Source organism: Psittacula echo (genome assembly GCF_963264785.1).
Source record: "Psittacula echo genome assembly, chromosome: 2".
Taxonomy (NCBI): Eukaryota; Metazoa; Chordata; class Aves; order Psittaciformes; family Psittacidae; genus Psittacula; species Psittacula echo.
In genome coordinates this window covers 142,385,175-142,410,145 of record NC_137737.1, presented here as the reverse complement: position 1 = coordinate 142,410,145, position 24,971 = coordinate 142,385,175, and the positions used below count along the sequence as shown (strand labels likewise).

Below are 24,971 nucleotides of genomic sequence, written 5' to 3'. Positions count from 1 at the left end.
TCTGGCACTAGGAATCAAATTGGAAAACTTTTTTTTCCTTATGGTGAGTGTTAGGCAGTGATTCTTGTTCTTGCCTGTCTCTTAATCACTAAGTATTCCTTTTATTGTTGCATAAATAAGTGTATTTCTGTCATCTTTTGATTCTCTACTTCCTTTAAATGGTTTCCTTCACTACCTGAAAAGGGCTAATTTTGAAGGCTGTTATTTGTGAAAGTAGTTAATACTACTTTTTTTCAAGTGGGTTGTATTTAAATGTCTGTAGGTGTATATATAAGACTTAAGACTGGAACATGAAGGAGGAGTTGTGCAAAACCCTAACTGTTAAACCCATTTCATGAAATATTAGAGAATGTAATTAGGTCAGCCAGAGGTTTAAGTAGAACTAGTGAAAGTGAAGAAGTTGGCAAGATCATCTGGTTTTTGCCTCTGTCTGCTTTAAAACATAGGCAGCTTTGTTGTAAAGAAGAACAACAGTGTAAGGTGGATAACTCTGAGGTCTACTAAGGACCCAGCCATGTGTACTCAAAACCACCCAAAAAACAAACCACACATTAAAAGAACTTGGAAAGTATTAAAAGTTTTATTGGGCTTCCTTATTGCTTGTCTGAAATATTGATGGAAGTTGGACAGGGAATGGTGCATTAGTTTATTCCATTGAAGGGAAGTCATGTGAAACTTACGTGGTATTATTGTATTCAAAAAAATATATCTGACAATTTTATGTGTTTCTCTTAGACTCATTTAGAATTTTTCCTTTTTGAAACTACCAGCTTAGAGGCTGTACAACTTAATTGCAGCATGTATTTCTGCTGTATTGACATTTACTTTAAACTTGTAGGGTATTTTTCCCTAATTAACAATATTGCCACTTCATAGCTATGTATCAATATTTTTTATGATTTCTCATAAATTTCAATAGCCAATAGATAATACAGTAATTTCTTTTTTACTAATATTTATTTATTTTTTAGGCACCCAACTGGGCTACTCAAGACTCTGGCTTCTATTGAAATACTCCTGCAGAGGGGGGCAAATCAGTTTTCACTTCAATAAAAAGCACATGAGTATGTAACTTTTTTGAGAAGGTAATCATGTGTTCATCTAACATTGCTTGAATAAAATTGGCCAATTTTAACAGTCTCTGTATCTCTCTAACTTAAATAGATAATTATGTTGTATAGGGGCTTTTTAGAATAATGGTGTTCTGAAGCATTTAGGATCACAGTCTGCAAAATTTAGAATATTGGTTCTGTTAGATTTGTCCTGAAGGATGCAGTTGCTGTCAGAGCTGTTTGAATTTGGAAGTGTAAAATTATAGTTACTATTGCAGTTTTTGCATTTGAAAAAATGAAAAGTGGATGGTACAAACAAATGGATTCCCACTGAATGTTTGGCCAAACAGGAATCTTTCTGCACTTCCAGCTTTTTGTTCGTTTGTCACAGAAGAAGCTTGGTGGAACGAAAGCGTGTATAGCCTACACCTTTTATGAAACCCAACTTAACCTACACACAGAATAATTTGGGTAGACCTGTGTGTTCATGCTTCAGGTTTTTTTTTTTTTTTTTCCTTGTCCTAAATCTCCTTTTTAATCTTGCCCAGTGTTCGAAACATTCTGGAGTAGAGCTTTTTGATTCAAGGAGGGGAAGAGCCTTTCAAAAGGTGTTAACTAATGAGCTGTGTATGGTTTAAAGCTTACATTTTGAAATCTTGAAGTTCTTGAGATTAATGATGCAAACATGAAGCAACAAAACCCTGTGGTGTTCAGCTGTTGTAATCTGAAGGATTTCTTAAGTTTCTGGGTTTTTCAGGTAGCGTTTCACACTTCCCTCTGTTTTCCTTAGCACGTTTGCACTGCAGAATGTATCATAGCACCTCTAAGAAAATTCAAGATCCTTTTCAGGGTTCTGTGTAGTGACTGATGAGTGAGGTGAATGTGAATATTGGAAAGAAACAGACACTTATCTCTTTATACAGTTTTGCGTTTAAGGTTGAAGGGAAAAATTAATGACTTGCCTTCACCTTATTTCATCCATGTACCTTTTTCCTTCTTTGCTCTCAAAGTTCTGGAATTCATCTACATGTGGAAAGTTGCTGTAACTTGCCAACCCTCCTGCTTACTGTCTGCAGTTACACTTCTGGCTGGGTAACAGTCACAGGAACTGATTTGTCCATCAGGCTGGCAGGTTTATTTCTTCAGAAGCGATTCTCAAGACAGACTAGTATCTTCACTCTTCCCTGCCTAATCCTGTACTATACCAGTCTAGGAGGAGAGCAGGCTGCATGCTGGAGGGCAGGGTTGCAATTCAGGGGAAGTGCAGCAGGGTGGAGGAGTCGGATGATGGGAACATCTTGAAGTTCAGCAAAGCCAAGTGTCAAGTCCTGCATCTGGGGTGGAATAACCTCATGTAGCAGTGCAGGCAGGGGTACTGAACTGAACAGAAAGCCGCTTTCCAGAAAAGGGCTTGGGGACATGGTGGACAGTAAGGTGAACACAAGCAGCAAGTGGCCCTGTGGACAGAGACATGACCATAGCAGAGCCATAGTGTCCTTTCTGGGCTTCATTAGCAAGGCTAAGACGAGATGTTATTGTTGCTTTTGGTCCCTTCAGAGGGAGGATTCACTGCAAGACTGGTCTTGAAGGTACATGAAACAGGATGAGTGTCACTGGACACAAATAGGGTAATTCCAGTTAGATTTAATGGGTTAAAAAAGATTATTTGGGGGTTTTACTATGGAGAAGATCAAGCACTGAAACCAGAGATGTTACGGAATCTCAGCCCTTGGAGATGGTCAAGTGAATTACCTCACCATCTTGATAGACTTAGACCTGCTTTGAGTAGGGAGTTGGATTCAGTTGACCTCCAGATGTCTTTACAGTCTAAATGATTTTATGACTTAATATCTTCTATTAATATGCATACTAGTAACTTCTTTTAGAAAACTAATAACTTATTTTAAAACATACTTTAATACAGCAGAATATTATCACAAGAACTGATCTAGCTGTAATAAGCATTTTTTATTGTGCTTAGTTACATCTTTTGCCTTATGACAGTCAAAGCAGTTGTGGTAGGTAGCAGGGGGAGTTTAAGAAGTGGTGAAAATAAGCAGCTAAAGGTAGATTTCTGCTGGACTATATACACCAATGCAGAAAGCTGGTCTGGAGCACAAGGATTCACTTTATGAATAGGATTGGTTCTTATGATGAGGATGAAGAGTCTGAATTGGGGCTGAAGGTAGCAAGTTGCCTTTTGACAGCAACATTTCCTAAGGCTAAGCATGCTCTTTATGCCAAGTTTCTTATTGCTCCTCAAGTTTTCTTTTGAGAGATTGACTAAATTGCAAGATGTAGTTTCATTCTATATTGTTACAGCCCCAAAACACTCACTTTAGAACAATCCAGATTGTGTAATAGCCATGTTCCCTGTTTGATAACACAATCACAAAAGTGCTGTTGTGTAATAATTAAAGAATTTTTAAATAAGATAGAATTGGAATGTTTTTTGTAAACAGCAGGCTCATGGCCCACATGCAGCTTTCCTTTTGACAGGAAGAATTTACTTAAATAAACTGAGTTTTAAAATTGTTTTATCTCAGGAGGACAAAACTGTTGTCATAGCTTTTACTGGGCTTTTTTTCTGGCCGTCCAGCAGGTGTGCATTTATACAAAAGTACCTGCAGATTGTAGCACTGCTTCAAATCTTGGTGGATACTGAATGAAACATCAGTTACATGAACAGTTTTGAAGCTTAAGAATTTTTTTCATGTGTAAACCTTAAAGGAAAGCTTCAGTTTAAAATTATGAAAGTACCTGCTGTAAATGTATTGTGCATCAACATACTTTGTCATCCCCACACTTGTACAGTAGCTTGTTGGTGCAGGAATTCATCTTAAGGAGTCCCCCATGAAAGGGGTCAGTCCAGGTCACAAATCAAACCTATATTCACATGCAGTAAATTATAATGACTTTGGAGGGTTGGGTGGTGGTCCCTTTAAGGAAACTGAAAGGGTGAAGTTTCTTCAACTTTTTGAAGATATAAAACTAATGCTTTTATGGGATGATTTTTATATTTTGGAGGGAGTGGGATGCGAGGAGTGTTTCAATTTTATACTAGCATTTAAGTCCTGGTGCAGTGATTGCTGACACCACTGATGCAGTCAGTCAGTCACTGCATGCAGTCAGGTGAGCTTCAGAACAGGAGTTCAAAATGAGAATTTGTATCACTTCCCACAAGAGATAATTGCCAGTCAGTTCACTAAAATAGATGTCGTAAAAGTCATCCAAAATTCAGAGCAAGCCATAATCACCGGTGATATTTCAGGTACCTGTAAGGATGTTGTAAGTAACATTTCCAATTTTCTGCTATTCTGATTTAATGTGAAAGGGTTTTTTTAAACAAATTATTATTACTTTTTTTTATTACTTCTGTCAGTCACCTGACATTGTCTCTGCCTAGGAAAAGTGGAGAATTCATGTCAGTCTTTGAAATAAAAACCAAAGCATAAAGATAGTTATGTGTTGGAGAGGAGTGTTCTAGAAGTCTATCTGCTGTTATGCGGTCACGGTAATGTTGCTAAAATCATTCTCTTAAATGGCACGGATTTCACCTTGGTTTGATAGTGAAAGAGGAGGGCTTCATTCAGGGTGTCCTGTTGGCTGTGAAGGGCTCTAGTTCAGGTGAATCTTGGTGAAGTAAACCTACTGGGTGCTTCCAGTGACCTAGTAGGAATTTAGTTTTTTTCTGTGTGCCTGCCCTGCTACTCAGAGAGGAAAGCTTTGCTGAACCGAAGTCACTGTAATAGCGCTCTGCGCTGCTGCTTCTCTGTATATCTAAATGTAGATTAGCCGTATTTAGGCATACGGCTTCTCCGTATGTCTAAATACGCGCTCAGCAGAGCTTGTCACATAGGTATTGATAACATGCTGTCTTCTTCACAGAGAGAGTCAGGAGGTCACAAAATAACTGAGGTATAACTGAATTACACAGGGACTGAGCAAAAGATGGTAGAAAACATGTTCTCAGCCAGAGGACACAGCTGGCCAGAGCAGGGGTTTGCAATAGGTTGGCAGTAGATGAGACTTCAAGCATGACAATTGCAAATTCTGTCATAACTTTCCATTGACTAAGCTTCAGCAATCTCATTAGTAGCAATATTTTATAAACATCCAAGGATAGTTATTCTCTTTAAATGACATGAAGATAAGGTCCACTTTGTGCCTCTTGTTTTGGCTTGGCTTTTACAAAAATATTTGTAGTAACTGCTAAAAGAAGCCCTTGGAAAGGGGAGAGGAAAACCAGTATAAGATTTCCCTCCCCTTCCCTTCTTTGGGAAGAAAAGCAGAAGAGGGGGAAATCCTGTATTTCCCCCTACTGCAAGGAATCTTTTCAGACCAAGTTTGATTTTTATTTTTTTCTTCCAGTGAATTCATTGCGCAGTTTCAATGTTACATTGCTAAGTTTTCCTTCGTGTGTAGAAAATAACGATTGTCTTTTTCACAAGTGTAGCCCATAAAGCTATGAGTCTCATGGAGTTAAAATGCTTCATTTCTGATCTTACTTAGAGAAGATGTGTTGTCTTGTTTGTAATTTTTGAATAAAATTTTTAATGGTTTCAGTAAATGCCTTCTCGGTTCTCATTGTAGAAATGCCATCAGAAATGAAATCTGAACACCCATTCAAGGATTTTTAATTAAAAGAGAAGGGTGGTGGTATGAGGAACAGTTCTGCTGCTGGTAATGGGTTCCTTTTATGGCATGTACAAGTGGAAGAACAGTGTGAGGAACTCCTAATCTTCCCTGCAATTAGCTGATGATTAATTATGTAACCTTTAATATCCAAGAGAAAAACAAAATCAGGTGCCTGTGAGCTGTATATTAAAATAAAGATTTAAACAAAATCCCACCAGCAGCTTGGAAAGACACATGATTCTCTACTCCAAGTCCTCACTAGGTTTTATGGCCTAAGACTGTGCTGCCAACAGAAAGCGCTGGCTGCTGAAAGGATGATGAGTCAAGAGCAGGAATAAGTGACTGAAGGAGGTCAGCGGAAAGCACTAAGAACACAGCATTGCTGAGACGTGGACCTGGCTTTCCTTGATCCTTTTGTACCTGTTGGCAGAGAATGTGGTGTATGTACTATCTTCACTGTAAACAAACAAGATGGTAACAGATACCTACCTCCTTACAGGTAAATAATGCAAGAAAGACTTCATGTGACAGTATGGCTGCATGGTTAGTACCAAGGACAGAGTGCCAGTGCACTGTGCAGGAGCTGTGCATAAGCTCCTGCAGCTGGAGCCATTAATTCTGTATCCTTAGAAAGGATGACAGCTGCCAGCAGCAGCAGGGTTGTGAAAATCATTCATTACCATGACTGTCCAGCCAGCTGACAGGCTGAAAACAAACGTCCTTCTTTACTTGTATAATGCAGTCCTGATTAAACTATAATTTAAAGATGTGAAAATGCAAAACTGCAAGCCTCCAAATGAATGTTTTCATTTTGTATGAGAATCAGCAATGCTTTGCAAAGAGCAGAACTGTCATTGCTGTATAGCTATCCAAAGATTCATTAAGTTGTTAAAGTAGAGGATAGCTATGGTTTCTCAGCAGCCTCAGCTAAGGAGTAAGACACATCTCGGCCACTCCACACGCATCTTTTAAGTACTATATTTGTTTCTTGCTCAGTGCATCTTCAGTGGTAGGAGGACATTCAGTCCCTACTTCCCCTTGTAAAAGAGTAGGCTACATGTTAGCAGCCTAGACCAGGCACAGCACACGTCACCCATTCATGCTGCACTGATGGTATGAACTGAATTTCTCCATCCATTGTGTCCCAAAGTATCTTCTCTGTGAAGGTTTGCACTCACACGTGCATTATGGCCACTGGACAAATTTGCACTTTAGTATCAGGTGAAATCATAATGCGGTGTAAATATATTCCTTAGCGTAAGGAGTTTGAAAACATGCATGAATTAGCTGATCATGATGTTGGAGCTTGTCTTTCTGGAGGATCCAACCCTGAATACACTAAGGATTTACTGAGTAAGCCACAAAGAGAATTCTTAACACAAACAACATGAAAGTTTAAGCTTGTTTCAGTATGTTGAGCTTGTTCCAGTGAACATCCAATGTACGTGGAAGAATTCGTCATAAATACTGAATTCTCGTGAGAGCCTTCACACACTGCAATAGAAGTGCAGAAAGGTGCTGGCTGTGCTGCTCAGCTACAGCTGCCTTGGCGGAAATGGCCATGGCCTGGAAGCTGTACTAAGTGAGCTTTTAAGAAGTGAGAACATGCAGATTATATTGCTCTAACAAGGACCCTGGGTAAGGTATGTGGAAGCAACTATTTAAGAGACGGATCCTTTTATATCCATGTTGAGAACACTTAATTTTTGTGCTTCAGTAGTCAGAGGTTATGGTATTTAAGGGAAAATAATGTGCCATGCCAAAAAGGCACTTATTGAGAGTGTCACAAGGTGTCAACCTTGTGGTGGAATGATGAGGCTGGTTGTGGAAGGATCAAGATTCTACACATGGCTTGGACACAGCTTTCTTGTTTAAACTCAAAAAAGGAAGCGTCGTCTCTGTGTCTGCACTTAGGAATTAGAGGTTAAAGTACCTTTTTGGAGTGTTGATATGTTAATAATTAAATTATTTCAGTATGTTTTCATATCCTTGTACAATGAGGGCCATGGAAATGCAATGTGTTATTTGATAATAATTGTTCAGATGATGCTTAACTTGTTGTTTTTCCCCCTATTACTACTGCTTTAAGAGCATTCTGCCTCCCATGATGCCAGGTTGATGTGAAGGGGCAAAAAGATGATGACATTTAGACAGTAAGAGTTTATCCTACACCAAACTGCAGTTTATCCATCTGACTTAAATGAACTTTGTGTTGTATGATTTCCTTGGTGTAAAAACCCTTTAATGATTTTTTGAAAAGAACAAAGAATTCTTGTTGCAATACAGGAAATTTAGAGGTTTGAGCAGTGTATAGAGAGCAATCTGTTTGTTACTTTTTTTCCTGCAGGTTTAATTTTGACCTAACTAGGACTATTTGTTTAGAATCTATGATTCTATGATTCTATGCCTTTCTTTCTGTGTATGTGGCAAAAGCTGTAAAAAAACCCCTCTTTTCCTCTCCATTCCTTCACTTCATACCGCCTCATAAATCTCCCCAGAGGATCTGAAACTCACTCAGGGCAGTCAGCTTCCAAAGCTTTGAAAACATTTATTGGAAATTATATGAAAAGTATAGTCCAATATGCTGTATGATTTGAATACAAAGCAAGCGTTACCAAGAATGGGAAATATCAGAGAATTTCTGGGGTTCAAATTAAGTTAGAAGAAGCAAGGGCACTCATCTATTTTTTATTTCAACATAGTTAGATGTTAGTTTCTTGTACACATTCAATCAGTGTTTTCAAAGAATATACAGTTTCAGCAGAATTCCGTGCACAGATTAAAGGTACTAATAATTTGCAGTGTCCCTGCCTGGCCAAGTAGACAGAATTTGTGAGAGGTCAAACACTTCTGATTATCGAGTAGTTACTGTATGTCTGTCTATAGATTGAAGAACCCGATTTAGACAGCTGTGTTATTTCAAATCTTGGCTATGTTTTGTAAAGCGCCATAGAAGCCTTTTGCATTCAAAGGTGCTTTGTTTCAACAGTACAGTGAGGGAATACCCCTGATGTGAAAGGAGCTTTCCATTTTGACTTCACTGAGTCCTCATCCCCCCAAAGAAACTGTCCGACTGCATCATGTTATATAACTTATCTGTCAATTCTGTCAAAAAGGAGAGCTTGTGTTACTTGGAGGGACTTCATGCCAATTCCAAAATGAAAAGCAATGTACACTGCCAGTACAGCAATTGCTTGCAGACTTCCTGAATTTCTTTCTTCACTCCCACTCACCACCAAAACCAGCTCAGGAAAAAAAAGTATCCCCCAAAAGGCTTGTTAGAAGTCAGCAGAACTGCAAGTGATAAAATACTGACATTTTTTCCTGAGGGGAAGATAAAAGCAAAATTATATATTAAACATTATTAATGGGCTATCTCATGTATAAAGCCAGCCTGAGTGAACTGTTAAACGTGTAGGCACAGGGATCCATAAAAATTTATAGGTTGTGTTAGTTTAAGCCTACATATCCCAGTACCCCACCATGTTCTCTTTTATCTTCACTTGCTCTAAAGGTTGATCCCGTAGAGATGGCCTTCCTCTCTTTCAGCTCCTCTATGTGTTAACTATACTGTGAGAAAAGTAAATGGGTGACATGGTTTAGTGTGAGGTGTCCCTGCCCATGGCAGGGGGGTTGGAACTTGATGATCTTAAGGTCCTTTCCAACCATAACTATTCTATGATTCTATGATATAAAAGGATTTCTATCAGCTGGCAGGATCCACCTATTTAAATGTAAAGGATGGGAAGGAACCCTCCACTCCAGGCTTGAAAGGAATGTTCAAAGAAACAAGACATAGCAAGTAGAGGAAAAACTTCAGGAAAGTATTCAAAGACAGGGTGAAGCATGTTATGGAAGAAAGAGAAAAAAGAATCTGTTAAATAAGACGAATCCAAAGTACTAGGCAAAGTTAGGAGGAAATTAGAGCAGAAATACAAACAAAGTAAATATTCCATGCCATGAATATGGGGAAGAAGTGTTAAATTTGCTTCAATGTATGGGGCTCATCAGCCAATTATGCGATTTCTGTCAGCTGTAGTTAGTGATAATAATGGGGATGGAAGAGCTGGACGAAGTACGATGGGGAAAGAAAGAGGATAAAATAAGTACTGGTGTTTGTCTCTTAATTTTATCTGTTTTCTGTGTGTTGGCTCATTAGGAATCCTGCCTGCTGCCAAGAGAGAAACCATTTTGGGTTTGCACAGTTGCAGCCATGTGGGGGAAAAGAGACAGAGTATCCTCTCTGAAGACTTTTGTTTTCTCTCTAATGTAAGATAAGATATTTTGGGCACACCGTGCTGTTTGCATGGAAATATTACAGCTGAGGAGTTAAATGGCAGAAACAGAAATGGAATAATAAGCTTGAGGAAAATAGTCTGGTTGGCAGCTTATCGGAGGGTTTGGTTAGTAGTTATAACAATCCAAAGGCTTCTAGTACCACAAGCGTCTTTCTTTTCTTTTTGGTTTACTTGTGATGAGAGAAGAATGACAGTAAAGATCAAATTTTAGATTTCCAACATACTTATATTTTTTTCTGCTGTGTTCGGAATGGTGATTTATTAAGTGACACCGAAGCAGGCTTGTCACTGGGGGAACAGCACAGTGCAGCTCTTGCTATCTGTCGGACAAAGGCTCCAAGCTATAATTTGCATCGGAACTCTTATGCAAAATGCCACAAATAAATAACACGATGTGGGGGTGGCTGGGAGCAAGAAGCCACCACAGTCCAAACTTCCCAGAGCTAGAGGAGAAGTCTGGCTGAACAGTCCTTCATTTAAACAAGGGAGAGAATACTTCTCATTCTGGGGCAGGCTGCCAGGAACCGTAGGAATCAGTTTATTATTGCTAGATTGATCTAAAATGAGGATAAAAAAATCACAGAGCATGGTTGTTCCAAGCACTATAGGTAGCTTGTGTGTCTTGATGCTGTCAAATGGCCTGGAATATGGAACCAGAAAGCTAGCCGTTGTGTTAGTCAGGAGTTTCCAACCCCAGACCTGCTTTTCAGAGCCTTCCACAAGCCCCCTTCCAGATGCATCTGTCTAAGTGGCGGATGGAGAAGGTACAAAGTTCACTGAAGAATTAGAGCCTTAAGCCTATTCTTTACATTCACCTGATCTGCCTGTAAAAATTTTAGTAAATAGCTGTGTGTGAGCAGGGCTTGGACAATCTAAAGCATTCATGGAGCGAAATATGTACTTGAAAGAACAGAGGTGTGACCATCGCATATGAGGGTGTAGACATGCCAGCCTGAAGTTGCCTGATAAAGAAACTAGTAGCAATGAGGATGCTGCGTTACAGGACTCAGTGCAGATGAAGGATCTCAGGAAGGTCTGAGTTCACAGTGAAACCCAAACCACGTTTGAGAGTCATTCCCTTATAATCGACATTTAAGTGCTTTATTCAAAGCAAGCCAGCTATCTCTGCTGGCTTACACTTGCAGTTTCACCTGCAGCACAGATTTAATCTGTGTGCTAAAAATCCCCCAAACTATAGCAATGGTAGGATTGCCCTGTAAATATCAAGAAGTAAGGACATGCTATTGCTGGTACAGCAATATTGTCCTCACCACACTGTGCATTCCCAAAACTGTCTGGCTTTCAAGTGAACAAGTTAGCATAGCTAACTGTACTTTTACATCTGGCATCAAGTCTGTGGGAGGTTTGCTGCAATGTTTACTCAGATCATCAAGACGTAGTGTATGGTGTTCATTTTTAATTTTAGTTTTCAACCATTATTCTATTGATAAAGATAAAGATAATTGATAAAGATATTGATAAAGAAAGAAACCAACAGGTTTGTGTTAGTTAACATAGGAGGTTGTGTTAGTTTAACAGGCAGAAATGTGTAAGAAGAGCCAGTATTCAACCATCTTTCTCCAGCCGGGTGGTGGGATCACAGTAACTGGAGGATGACTTCGGTAACCGTTACACCATTTGTCACCAGTAGTGTCCCTGTGTGACCCTACAGGATGAATTAGTAATAGAAAATCCTCCTTTCATTTGCAGGTGCCTACATATGAATTTAAACCTGCGATGCCTTCCAAAGCTGCAGTCTAACCCTTGAGACTTCTGAATTCCCCATGTGGCTACATTCCCAGTGTTGTGTATGCAGGCTGAGCTTTGCAAGAGCTGACTGTGTTCTTTCACCTGGAGTCCATCCTGCATGGTGGGCTCTCTCTGAACATATTTGTGAGAGCTGGCACAGCAGGAAAACAAACAAAAACGACAGAGGGATGTCTGCTGATAGCCTGAGCCCATGCCCGAGACGTGCAGTGGCAGGGTTATGTCTCTCTGATTCCTGATTCAGAGCAAGGATTTGAACCTCAGCATCTCACCTCTCGAAAACACCAGGGTGGCTTCTCCTTCTCCTGTTTTTATACTTCCTGAATGATTTTTGGAGCAGGTCTGCCCCAGCAAGCTTGAGAGTCATTCCGTTATAATCAACATTTAAGTGCTTTGTTCAAAGCAAACCAGCTATCTCAAAGAAAAAGAAGCAGACTATTGACTGAGAAGCCAGAAACACAAACAAATATTTTCTATACCTTGTATACAAAACAGTGCAGTTTATGGGAAGGTTTTGGTTTAACCAGAACTCTCCACCAGTGTAAACAGAGTGACAAAGTGGGTTTATTTTGACTGAGGTATCAGCTACTGATATCTGAGACATATGAGATATCTGCAGTGGGAATCATTCTTAGCATAGCTATGCTAATTGCTAACCTCAGATGGCTGGCTCAAACAGTGACTTTCTTCTACTATTCGTTTGAACAATTTACACAGTATTGCAGAATTTTTCTTATATATCCACAGAGTCTCATGCTGGACATGTATGGCATATGGGCTTTAAATATATATATATATATTTACACCTAAAATATTGAATTATTTCAGCTGCTCTGGCATGTTTTATCTGTTAGGCTACTACTTGCTTTTATGGAAGCTCTCTGCTTCCAGAGTATCTTGCTGGAAGATTGAAAAGCAAATCATAGAAATCAATAAATTTCTCAGTATGTATTGCAGTGTCAAATGCAAAACTAGTTAAGACAATTTGTGATTTAATTGAACACACTGCAGCTGCCTCAGCCAAATTTCTGTCCCAGTATAAACAGACTCTACCAGGTTAGGTAGTAAAATAACATTGGTCATGTAATTTTGATATGGCCTCTGTTCTGATGGATCTTGGATTGTATGTTCACAACAGTTTATCAGCCCAATTAGATTGTCCACAATCAGGCCCAGATCTTCTGTCCTCAGGCTTCTTAAGCAGTTTCAGGCCTGTGTCCATCTCACTTGGCCTTTCTGTGCCATCTCAGAAGAGCCACCACTCATTTCTCCAGCTCAAGAGAGACGTGGATTTACTGGGGTGAGTCCGCTGAAGCGCCACAAAAATGATTCAGGGACTGGAAAGCATCTTGCATATGAGGAGAGGCTGGGAGATCTGGGACTGTTCGGCATGCAAAAAAGAGGGCTTAGGGAGATCTTATCCATGTGTAAAAACAAGGACCTAATTGGAGGGAATGAAGAAGAGGGAGCCAGTCTTCTCAGTGGTGTGCAGTAACAGGGTGAGAGGCAATGGTCACAAGTTAAAAACATTAAATTCAATATGAACACAAAACCCCCTAGTTTTTACTCTGAGGATGATGAAACACTGTCACAGGTTGTCTAGAGAGTTTTTGGACTCTCCCTCCTTGGAGATAATCAAAAGCCATCTGAATAATTAGCTCCAGGTGTCTCTGCTTGAGCAGGGCGGTTGGAGTAGATGACCTCCAGTGGTCCCTTCCAGCCGCAGCCACACCGTGATTCTGTCATAGTGCCCTTGTACATGAGACTGCTGAATGGAAACGTGCCAGTACCAAACAGTGCAAAGTGCCCACATTTAATTAAAAGTATGACATGGCCATACAGCTATGGCAGAGCTAAAGTCAGGTCCCAGAACTTGCTAGGAGTGTATTCTCCAAGATTGGCATGATATGCTGCTTCTTGCCGTGAATGGAGGTCCAAGATCTCCACTAGTACAAACCATCCACACAAGGACAATAGTTTGGAATGTCAAGTTGCTCCCAGCAACTGCAACATGAATGTGGCCAACATGTGGCACAGCAACATGATGAGCTCTGATGAAGGTCTGGAAGCAAGTTTGGTTTGATGCGTCCTCTGGAGACAGAGGAGAATCCTGCTTCTATTGTGAACATCTGAGTCATACCCTGGGCACTAACATGAATGGAAGGGGTTCTGGAGGAGTCATCTTCATTCAAAGATAGTTTGTGTTTTGCAGCTCTCAGGAGGGAAGCATAGTGTAAGAATGACATATGAGCAGAGTGAATGAGTGAGAAAACCATCAGTGGCATGGAGAAGTCTGCTTAAAGTGTTGCCATCAGTTTCATGCTTCTACTCTATTGCTATTACTACCACTGGTAAGAAAGATGATTTGCTGCCTTCCCACCTCACCCAGTAAGCAGTCACTTTACTATATCAGTGTTTCAAATGAAGCAGATACAAATACAAAGCATCTTGGTCTGGGCTTCCTTTAGCTTAGTTGATTTTCATGCTCCAGGGTGTTACACTGCAATCTGAGGGTTGCCTAAGATGCGTGTGAGCAGGTGAGTGAAGCTCAGCAAGCGCCATTGGTGAGTGTTCTCTTTTTGAACCATTTTGACCATTTTCTCATCATTGACTTGTGAAGGACATTTTTTAAAAGTCATGAAACAACAGGTAGCTCTAAGCCAGTGATGCAGAGGCCTCTGCTTCCCCCAAAAATGCCCAAAAGCTGACCATGTTTGTTCCATGGAGCTGCTCATGAAACTTGAAGGAGTCCCACTGGAGGTTACAGTTACTGCTTCCTGAGCAAAGGTATTGAGGTGTCAGTGCAGTGTCCTGCTGCTCTCCAAAGAGCCACCCTAAGGGAGATATTGTCCTCATCAGCAAAGGGTTTGGAAAAGTATGGTCACCATGTGCCCTTACCTACAGCCACTCTGTCAAAGAACAGACCAACGTTCACCATTTGCTTTTAAAAGAAGCCTGGAAAGTTCATGTCTTTCTTCTGGGGAACAGTTGGATTTCATGATCTTAAAGGTCTTTTCCAATCCAGTTGATTCCATGATTCTATGATTCTGTGCAGTAATTTACAGGCTTGACCATTCAGCCAGAGAGTGGCAGATGGGTACTCAAACCCATCTTTATCCTCTGTGTTAATTCACATTCACATTTCCTGGACAAAGCTGTGTGTTTTCCTAACTGGAAACCAGCAACAGATGCATTGCTTCCTTCACTCACAGCAACTTAATCATTATTCAAGGAGGTTGGACAGGGCTTTGAGCCCCTGGTCTAGTGGAAAATGTCCCTGCCTGTGGCAGGTGGCTCTGTAGCAGGGCGGTTAGAACTAGATGAGCTTTAAGATCCCTTCCAACGCAAATTACTCTGTGACTCTATAATTGATCATGGACAGTGTGTCATGGGATGATTGCTCCAAATGAGCTATATAGCTGTGGGATCTCAGCCTCCTGTTCTGACATGTTTTTATGGCTTGATGCATGTAACATTTTATGCAGTAACTGATGAATGTATATGTACATCTTGGGGGGGGGCAGAAACCAGGAACCCGAAATCTAAGCATGGCTCTTTCCTAGGCTGTGGGTTCCTTTCTCCTGCTTCTCTCTAATTTAACAAATCCTGATTTCCTTCCTGCATAGGGGCCCAGATGCCATAGGAATGGTATAGGTCGCCTCCTCCCCACCCTGCCTTTCAGTTCTAATTACTTAGGACACATTCAGAGATGAAAGTTTTGGTATAATTGGGCAAAAGAGGGAAAATTGTTACTGTGTGGTATGAGCATATTGTTGCTGTCTGTGTCTTTGCAAAGAAGTCACCACAGTTGGGTTTTGCAGGGAAACCATTCCCAGAGATTTTCTCAGAATGTGTCTGATAAATCACAGAGGCATGGCTAGGGAGAAAGACCGAAGTCACTGATACACATTTTGCATTTAAGGTTTGAGAATGCTTGTGTCAGCGAGGGTGTCAGCCTTCCAGATTTGCTGGTTTGCGGTAGAAGCAAAGCTTTGTTCCTCCAGGATCTTTGAAATTGGGCTAAATGGTGCCACTGAGTTCAAAGCCTGTAGATGAGAAGCAAGCTAAAAAAGGGGGGTTTTAAATTATTGTTATTTCCATTTTGGATTTAGGTGCATTGACTCAGGTGAGACTTAGTTGCAGACTAATGTTCCATTTGAAGTCTAATGTTCCATTTGACTGATCCTTAAGAAGCTGTGAATGCTCCATTCCTGGCAGTGTTCAAAGCCAGGCTGTACAGAGCCTTGGGTGACATGGTCTAGGATGAGGCATCTCTGCCGTGGCAGGGGGGTTAGAACTAGATGATCTTAAGGTCCTTTCCAACCCAAACCATTCTATGATTCTATGATTTAGACCCTAGTTTCTTTCCCATATATATATATATATGGAATAAGATACAGTATCTTATCTTTTCCTAATATTGAAAAAGCATCTTAAGTTTTGAAGGTGACCCTTTGGTGAGGACACAGCAATAGCATAAGATGAATTCACTTTTAAAAATCCCTTGCCTGAAGCTTTCCCAGCCACATCCCTCTGCATCCCTCACGCTGAGCAGATAAAATGCGGATTTTGATACTGGAACAATTGGTTACTGTGCAAGAGGCTGTTCCCCAGGACTAAACAGTGAGAAGTGGACTCAGGCCCAGTGTTATTATTAGTTCTATTCACCAAGCCAGCTATCAGTCAGAAAGTATTCAACTGCCAGCTGTGGGCCAAACCAGGACTGGGGTGAAGGAAGGTTTGGGAGTGTCATGAAGGCACTGCAGATGATCAGTAGCTGTTTTTAGACTGGGGCATGTGATATGTAATATTCCATTTGTTAATTGTCATGCTGGCTTAAACCCCAAACCTTGTATTTTCCCCAAGGAAAGAAGCTGACATTAAATAATGAAAATCATCACTGAGGTCCAACTTGAGCTGAAAATATCCATTAAAGTGATGATAAAAACTTCAGTGTTAAGCTCAGGGAAAGCAAAGTGAAATATCTGCCTTTGGCATGGCCTCACTTATTCTCCTGTTTTAAAGGGCTCAGTGGAGGAAAAAAAAGCTTCCAAACAAAAGTAGAAATTAAACGCAGACAACAACTAGATTATCATATGTTTCATTCTGCCAGTGCACAACTGAGTTCTTTAATACTTATTTAAGTCTTTCAGTCCGTAAGGAGCATGATTTACAGGTTTTTCTGCTGATCAACAGAAGATAGGCATGGTTAAAGACTACAGCTACTTACGTACTGTGGTTCATGCTTTTGGCTCCAGCAAGGGCTTCTCAGCCCTTGGGGTATTGTTGAAATGGCAGACATCACAGTTTCTCTGCCCCATTTTCTAATTTAATTTTACTCTGAAGAATGGTGACCTTAAATTTGCACTTTTTCTGCTTATGGCTTAGCTCTATCTTACTATAAGGACAGATATGAGTCAAATTTTTGTTCCAGAAGAAAGGTATGATACACCTTTCCAAAACTTGCAGTGAAGCAAAAGCTGGCATTCAGCTCCCATGGTGATTAGCAGGGTATAGAGCCCAAACAAAACAGGATTCTAATGTGGTTTATGCACTTTTTAAAATTAAAAGCTGTATTTTTTGGCTCTCAAGTTCTGAAAATATGTCCTTGGGTATATCTGTGCGGTTCTTCTGACAAAATGAGATGTAAGCTCTTTTCTTGCCCTTTCACTGGAAACCTTCATTTCTGGGCTCAGGTATTTGTCACAACAGCATGTGAAGGGCTGGCATCCTGAGTGCAATGAGGCCATAGACCCGTTTCCTATTAGTGTCACTATCTACTGATCCTTTGCTGTAGGATTATCTACGGATCCAGGCTTTCTTCTGAGTCGGGCTAAAGGAGGTCACAGTGTTTTGGAGAGAATGCTCATGTGTTGTCTTTTAATTTGCTTTCCTGAGCTTTGTTTGTTAGATATATAAGACAATGGGTAATCAATGATGTGACAGTGGAAAAGTGTAATATTCTGCAGATTATGAAAGTGTCTTGAACATATGCTTTTATATTAATGGATGCAATTTTACTTCTGAAACTCACTGTAGATTAACTACACAAGTTGTAGGATTTTATCTAGGGATTCTTAACTGTCCAAAATTCTTTTTAAACTCACTTCTTTATTATCATTTGACAGAGATACTTCTTGTATAATCCAACAAATATTGTAATTGCTTTATTGCTATATAGATAGGCTGAAGAAAGTATGTGCTTAGCCTCACAATATTTAACACTTAGCCTGTATTAACTAGTAAAGGTCTCTAAATTGTACTTGGAAGACATCTCCAAAGCCAGTTACTAAATTAGAAGGTTATTCAGAAAAGATGGTCATAAAATGAATCATAAAATGGTTTGTGCTGGAAAGGACCTTAAAGCTCATCCATTTCCAACCCCCACCACCACCACTGGCAGGGACACGTTTCACTAGACCAGATTGCTTAAAGCCCCGTCCAGCCTGGCCTTGAACACTGCAAGGGATGGGGCAGCCACAGCTTCTCTGGGCACCCTGTGCCAGTGTCTCACCACCCTCACAATGAAGAATTTCTTCCATATATCTATTCAACAGAAACAGTGGGAAAACAAGGTAGATGTCTTGAAGACACATCCTTAAAACAGATGTCTGAAAGACATCCCTTAAAAGAGACATCCTTGATCTTAAGGATGTCTTTTTAAAAAAAAAATCTTAAATATTTTCTCTATCATCTGGTTTATAGGTGGTAAAGAAACAGAGGAAGTGCAAAGTAGAACTAGAAACTAAACATATGTTTAAAACAGAATATACCATCAACGTATAATTCAATATATAAAGAGATACATACAACCAAACATATAAATATATTTAGATATAAAAGAGAGCTTATAAGAAGATGGGGTGAACAGAGAAAAACCGAGGTGCAATGGTCACAGCTTGTGAAGAGGAGAGTTCTCTCTGAATATATGGTACAAATTTTCACCATGAGGATGGACAAGCACTGGAATAGGGCACCCAGAGGGGCTGTGGAATCTCAAAACTCAGCTGGAGAAGGCCCTCAGCAATCTGACCTCACTCTGAAGTTAGCTCTGCTTTGAGCAAGAAGTTAAACAGATGATATTCCGAGGTCTCTTCCAAGCTCAGTTACCCTATGATCTTGTGCTGGTGGGTTATATGTATATCAGAGATAAAGCAGTGATTCTGTACAGCTTAGGGCACAAGATGTAAAATCTATGTATGAGGATGTAAAAAATTATGTAAAAAACAATTCACATTTCATCTTTGCATTCCACATGTCCTTGTAAAGCCATTTTTCTGAGACCATATTAGAGCAAATTTAAACTCACATATACATATTGCAAACCTCTACTCTATGGTTAGGGTGCAATGAAAAGCGCTGCAAACCAGAAAGCCTGAACTGGCCTGGTATACATTAGTTTTTCAGTAATTTTCTGATACAAGTGATAGCAAACTGAAATCACCATTCTCCAAAAGAAATGAATTATCTGCAGCTGACAAGATGGAATTTGAACTTCACCTTCAGAATGTGATATTCATAAATGAGCACACTGGCTCTTGCACACTCCAAGAGAAATATGGTGTCCATCGCTGGCAGGCAGGAACTGGTTGTCTTGTGCTGGTCCAAATGGGGAGAGGAGGATACACAGCATTTCAAGCATATCTTTCTCATTACTTTTTCTGTGTTCCTTTTTTTTTTTTCCTACAGAAAAAACTTGAAATTAAACTCAGAGAGCTACAAAAGTTATTTTAGAGATGTTGCCCCTTCTTTCCATTTGCTTCTCTGAGCTCTTAATGAAAACCTCCAGCTTTAATGAATTTTTTCTTCTCCAGGAAAAATGCTCATGGATAGTGCTGGAAGTGTTGCATGAGCAAAGCCTGCACAAGCCTGTGAAAAACTAGGAGTTGGATTGTGTTTCAGGGAAGAATGAGAGTTAGAAGGAAGACAGTCTTTCATCTCCTACTCAATATGTAAGAGAATTTAGTTAGATTTGCTTCTAGTCACAGTCTCTTAATAACTACAGTCTTCCTCCATAAGGCATTGGGTATTTTTGCTGAGACAAGACCTTTTTTAAAATTAGCCTAGTTTGAAATCTCTGTAGACAGAAGAATTCAAGATAGTGAATTCACTGGCTTACACAGATGATAACTTTTAAAGAACATTGTAGCTTAACATTAAAACCAGACTGATTACTTCAATCATTTTATTTCTTCAAACTATAGAGGATTTTATGAGAGTTTGAGGGGTTTTCTGTGCACTGTGGATGTTGCAGGGATACCAGGTGGCTAGGTAGTGTTTGAAGGGAAGATACATGAGTGCCTAAAAGGTGCATGGGACAATCTGTTTTGGGAGCTCATGGTTTTTATAGGATTGCCAAATCATCCAGGTTGGCAGGGACCTGGGGAAGGCCCCCGTGCAACCTCTTGCTAAAAGCAGGATCAGAAGAGTTCAGACCAGGCTGCTCAAGATCTTGTCCAAGGAAGGCAAGTCCACAACTTGGACCAGTGATTATTCATCCTCACAAGGAAAATTACTGTCTTCTATAGCCAGTGCGAACTTTTCTCGTATTTCAGTTCATGACCACTGTCTCCCATTCTTCTGCCCAGAACTTCCATAGGGATCTTGGCTCCACCTGCTCTGTAACCTCCTCATAGGTATGGGAAGGAGCTGTTAGGCCTCCTCAAATCCCCTTGTCCTGGTTTTTGCTAGGATAGAGTTAATTCTTTCCTTACTAGCTGGTACAATGCTGTGTTTTGGCTTCAGCCTGAGAACAATGCTGATAACAGACTGATGTTTTAGTTGTTGCTCAGTAGCACTTACCCTGATCAAGGACTGTTCAGTCTCTCATGCTTTGCCACTGAGGAGGGGTACAAGAAGCCAGAAAGGAGCAGAGACAGGACACCTGACCCAAACTAGACAAAGGGGTATTCCATGCCACAGCACCTCATGCCCAGTATATAAATCAGGGAGAGTCACCCAGAAGGGGCTGATCACTGCTCGGGTGGGGCTGGGTATTGATCAGTGGTTAGTGAACACTTGTACTGTGCATCACTTGGGGGTGTTTATTTATTTTTTTCCTCTATGTATTTCCTATTATCATTATATTTTAATTTATTTCAATTATTAAACTGTTCTTATCTCAACCTGTGGGTTTTTTACCTTTTTTTCCAATTCTTTTCCGCATCCCACTGCAGATGGGGGGGAAGCGAGCAAGTGGCTGTGTGGTACTTGGTTACTGTCTGAGGTTAAACTACAACACTCCCCTTCCTCAGGGTGAAAAAAGCCCAGGTCCCTCAGCCTTCCCTCACATGGTTAGTACTCCAACCACCAAACATGGTGGCTCTTCATTGGTCTTGCTCCAGTTTTGGGAGACCCCAAACTGGGCACAATGTTCCATTATTGTTATTTATTATTTTAGATCAGTTTTCAAAGAATTAATGAATAACATGTATTTAAACAATTTAAAGGAGGTAAAGATTATCTTGGAAATAAAGAGTTGGAAGCTGGATTGTATATAAATTTATTTCTTTTTTAAGTTTAGATGTAAAACTTGTCAGGATCACTCATTTCTTCCACTGAAAATAAAGATACATCTCTTCTACTGCAGTGTAAAGACTTACATATTATTGCTGAAACTGGCCTTTGGAAAGATCATGACTTCAGTGTAAAGGAGATGAGTTGCCAGCTACAGAATAAGGAGAAATCTCTTTTAAAATAAACTTTGATATTGTTTATTTTCAGATCTTTCTCTGCTATGTGATGAAGTTAGGATACTTACAGATCACATCATATGAAGCCCAATAAAGAATGGAAAGGTTCAATTACTTTATATTGCAAAAGCGGCAGTGCTTTGGCTTTAATACAGCCAAAGTGTAGAAGGTAAGGTCTTTTACAGTCAGTGAAATCTCTGTGGAGCACAACACATAAAACTGAATTTTCAATGAAGAGAACGCTAGTTCTATAAAATACAATTTTTGAACAGTGTAATGAATCATCTCAGCACTGCTCAAGTACATTAATTTGGTTGCTGAGACCTTAGAATAAACTATGTAAAATACACCTCTTCTGAGCTATCCCCACAGCTAAAGCTGTTGCCCAGACTCTCATCATCTGGTATTTCAATCATTGCCACATCATCCTCTTGGGCCTTGACTAATGCTTTCTATGACCATGTTCAATGAACACACTACTGCTCAAGCAGTTTTCCCAGTTCCTCACTTTGTCAAAGTCCCCCCTAGAATGCACGCAGTGTTCATTAGTGCCCCAGTGCTGCATGACGGTACACGTGCTGTGCCATGCCTCCAGTGAATTCCTCTCTGTTGATTTCAGGGGGGCTACAAGCACAGGGGCCTACCACATCCTATGGAACCCATCCCAGTGCTTTTTCCTTGTCTGCTCACACCCGCTCACTCTTTCCCTTTTGACCGTAAACATATTCTGGGCTCTGCAGACTCTGATTTGGCTTCTGAGCCACTGGCACCATTCTTCCCAAGATTTTGATGGACTGTTTCTTAATTATATCTCAAAATTACTTTAATTCTTCTTGATTTATTGACCATCCTAAATAGCTGCCTATGTGCTCGAATTCTTTTTCTACATTAGTTCTTGTTCTCTTCAGCGTTTGTTTCCTCTTATCATTCCTTCAGAAGCTCACCCAAAAGGGATGCCTGGTGATCCTCAACCACTTTCCAGCTGCCTGACAGGGGCTGACTGGTACTTCAATGTTCTCTTTTATCTCCTCCTTCTACCCTCTACCTCTGGGTAGTCTTCTCTGAAAACACAAGTTCAGATATTATTTCTGTAATGGCAACTAATCATCTGAGACCTACCTGCAGATTTAAGAACCAAACTACAGCTAATCTATATCTAGAAAGAAGATTCTTTCCATGCAACCTATTTTAAACCATGAAATTTCCATCCACTGTATTGCCAAAACTGTGATCCAGATTCTTACTGCCAAATATCTTGCTTTTTGCAACATTATATTCTGTGAATTTAAATCCAGTTTAGCTTTCTGTCTGTCTAGCTTTGTGTTCTTAGCCATTAACTTTGATTGCAATACCTTTTTCTTGCATACTTCCACTGATTCTTCCTCATAATAGGAAGCATAAACTGCTTGTCTTCTCTTTGAAAGCACTTCTTGCCTATCATACTTCATGCAGTACTGAGAGTTCACCTCCAATCGCCATTTGATCCAGGATGCAGGTGTCCACCACTCAAACTCTGGATCTTTCATACAAGTGCTTTCATACTGTCTCCTTAGCAGTCCACCATGCCTAGAGAGATCTCTTGATAAATACTTTTAAAATAAATAAATAATGATATTGCTTTAAAGTTGTCATAGCTGTGTTTCCTACCTAAGTGTTGAAAATGCCACTGCAGCTCAGATGCCTGCCTGTTATAGACCAACAGTGTCTCACTGTCTGCAGATGTTCCATGCCTGCTGTCCCTTGATGTAAATCACATGAAGCAGTCCCAAGGAAGTAGCTATGTCCTGTACTTACATGGCATGATAAGATGCTAGCCCATGGCTAGTCGTGCCAGGTATAATATGGGCTGCTATGGGTGGTCTAGCCTGGATGCTGAAATCCCAGCAGCTCCTGAGGTATTGACTGCAGGCTTCCTCCACAGAGCTGGCTTCTACATGGGCTACTGCTTTCCCCATTGCACATAAGAAAATCTGAGCGCTGAGGCTTACTCCTGCTCTTAGAATCTAAGACTTTCACTTGGAGATACATTCCTCGTATTTACTTTTCCAGGTCTTGGAGCCCAGGTGGGAGAAGTGTGACAGGCTTCCTCAAGAAATGGGGAAATGTCTGAGACCTGTTTCCCCTGAAACCCAGCACTACAATGTTGATGGACTTACGACAACATCAGTGTCAGCAGGGTACCTTTCTGAAAGTCCATTTATATTTCTATGCATTTCAGACACATCCAGAAACGGAGTTGTGTTCATGGGGAGGTCTTGATATCACTGTTTGTACACAAAGGACTCTAAGACACATGTCCAGGTAACTGTTGTAGACCTGAAAACAGTAAAGGAGATAACTTTCTGGAGTACTCACAAAGGTGTGGTTAACTCCTCTGACTTCCCCTTCTTCCTGTAATCTGATGTCTCTCTCCCTTGCACTGCAGCCTGGGGGGATCTCTAGGGTGGCTGTATGCTTCTTATTTCTGCATCAGAACATTGTAACCATGTGCTCTAAAGATACTGCCAGTGTAAAAAGTGTCAGTCGCAGGTGCCTGTGGCACACAACCTATCACGTGAAGTTAGAATGGATATGGGGAGTACCCATCTTGAAGAAGTCTGGTTGCCAGTAAACATCCTCCACTAAAATAAATTATGGCTTCTGCTACAATAAGATATATTGTAAAGTTTCACTATGTAAGTAGATGGGGGAAGTAAAGACCACAAACCACATTTAGACACGCCTTCATTTTTGCTTTCTATCCCATAGCATCCACTCCAAATCCACTCAGAGACCACTGACACTGAGCTAGACTGACCTTGGCTGACCTAGTTCTTAGGTCTTATTTGACAGGTCACATCTCTGAAATTCTTAGGTTATGACAACACTGAGAGGTACAGGTGCTCTGTATGGCTCAGTGGGATCTTGTACACTGTAACCCCATAATGACAGTTATAATTAATAAAGACTTGACATCAGAAGATGCTGTAATGTGACTTTACAAAATGTTTACATTTCATACTAGCGATTAAACCTATACATCACTACTATTGTACAGTAAGTAAGTGTAAAACAGGGCAGCCCAGGGGTTATTTATAGTGGTGTATGAGAACTTTGGAAACTCAGGACTAAGTTTTGATGCTGTCTCATACATCTTTTTGATTTCTGGGGAGTTATTTAGCTTCTTTATAACTCAGTCTTCTGTCTGGAAACTCAGGGTACTGATGCTTCTGTGCTTCAGAGGGATATTATAGTAATAAATATAATAAAAATTTCAGGGGTCTCAGGATGGGATGGTAAGCACCATACAGTCAGACTTCATTTATCTGTGGTCAGATTGTCTGGGCCACGGACTAAAAGTCAGCTGGGGTCTAACATGATTTATTAGCTTGGGCACAGTGCCATGTGAACACAGTTACTCTCCTTCTAGGGCCAGCTCTGTTCTGGAAAGCATACATCTGCTTTGGTGAGAACCTAGCTGGCTCCGTCCTGAGGCAGCTCAGGTACTTTGGCACCACATGCCCACAACCAGAATTGTTGGTGGG

The 24,971-nt window shown here is 40.4% G+C and overlaps 1 protein-coding gene across 3 annotated transcripts in view; it reads left to right on the top strand.

Annotated features, from left to right (window-relative positions):
• Nucleotides 1-11,784, top strand: part of EIF3E (eukaryotic translation initiation factor 3 subunit E) — a 32,798-nt gene extending 21,014 nt beyond the window's left edge. For 2 of the 3 annotated variants that reach the window (XM_080610403.1, XM_080610402.1), the window contains one exon: nucleotides 972-5,622. In XM_080610403.1, coding sequence (XP_080466529.1) covers nucleotides 972-1,010 — 39 coding nt within the window. In that variant the 3' untranslated portion in view covers nucleotides 1,011-5,622. Of the gene's footprint in view, nucleotides 1-971; nucleotides 5,623-11,698 lie in introns of those variants that run through there. The other variant, XR_013956227.1, reaches the window with a different exon arrangement.
• Nucleotides 11,785-24,971: the final 13,187 nt, after the last annotated feature.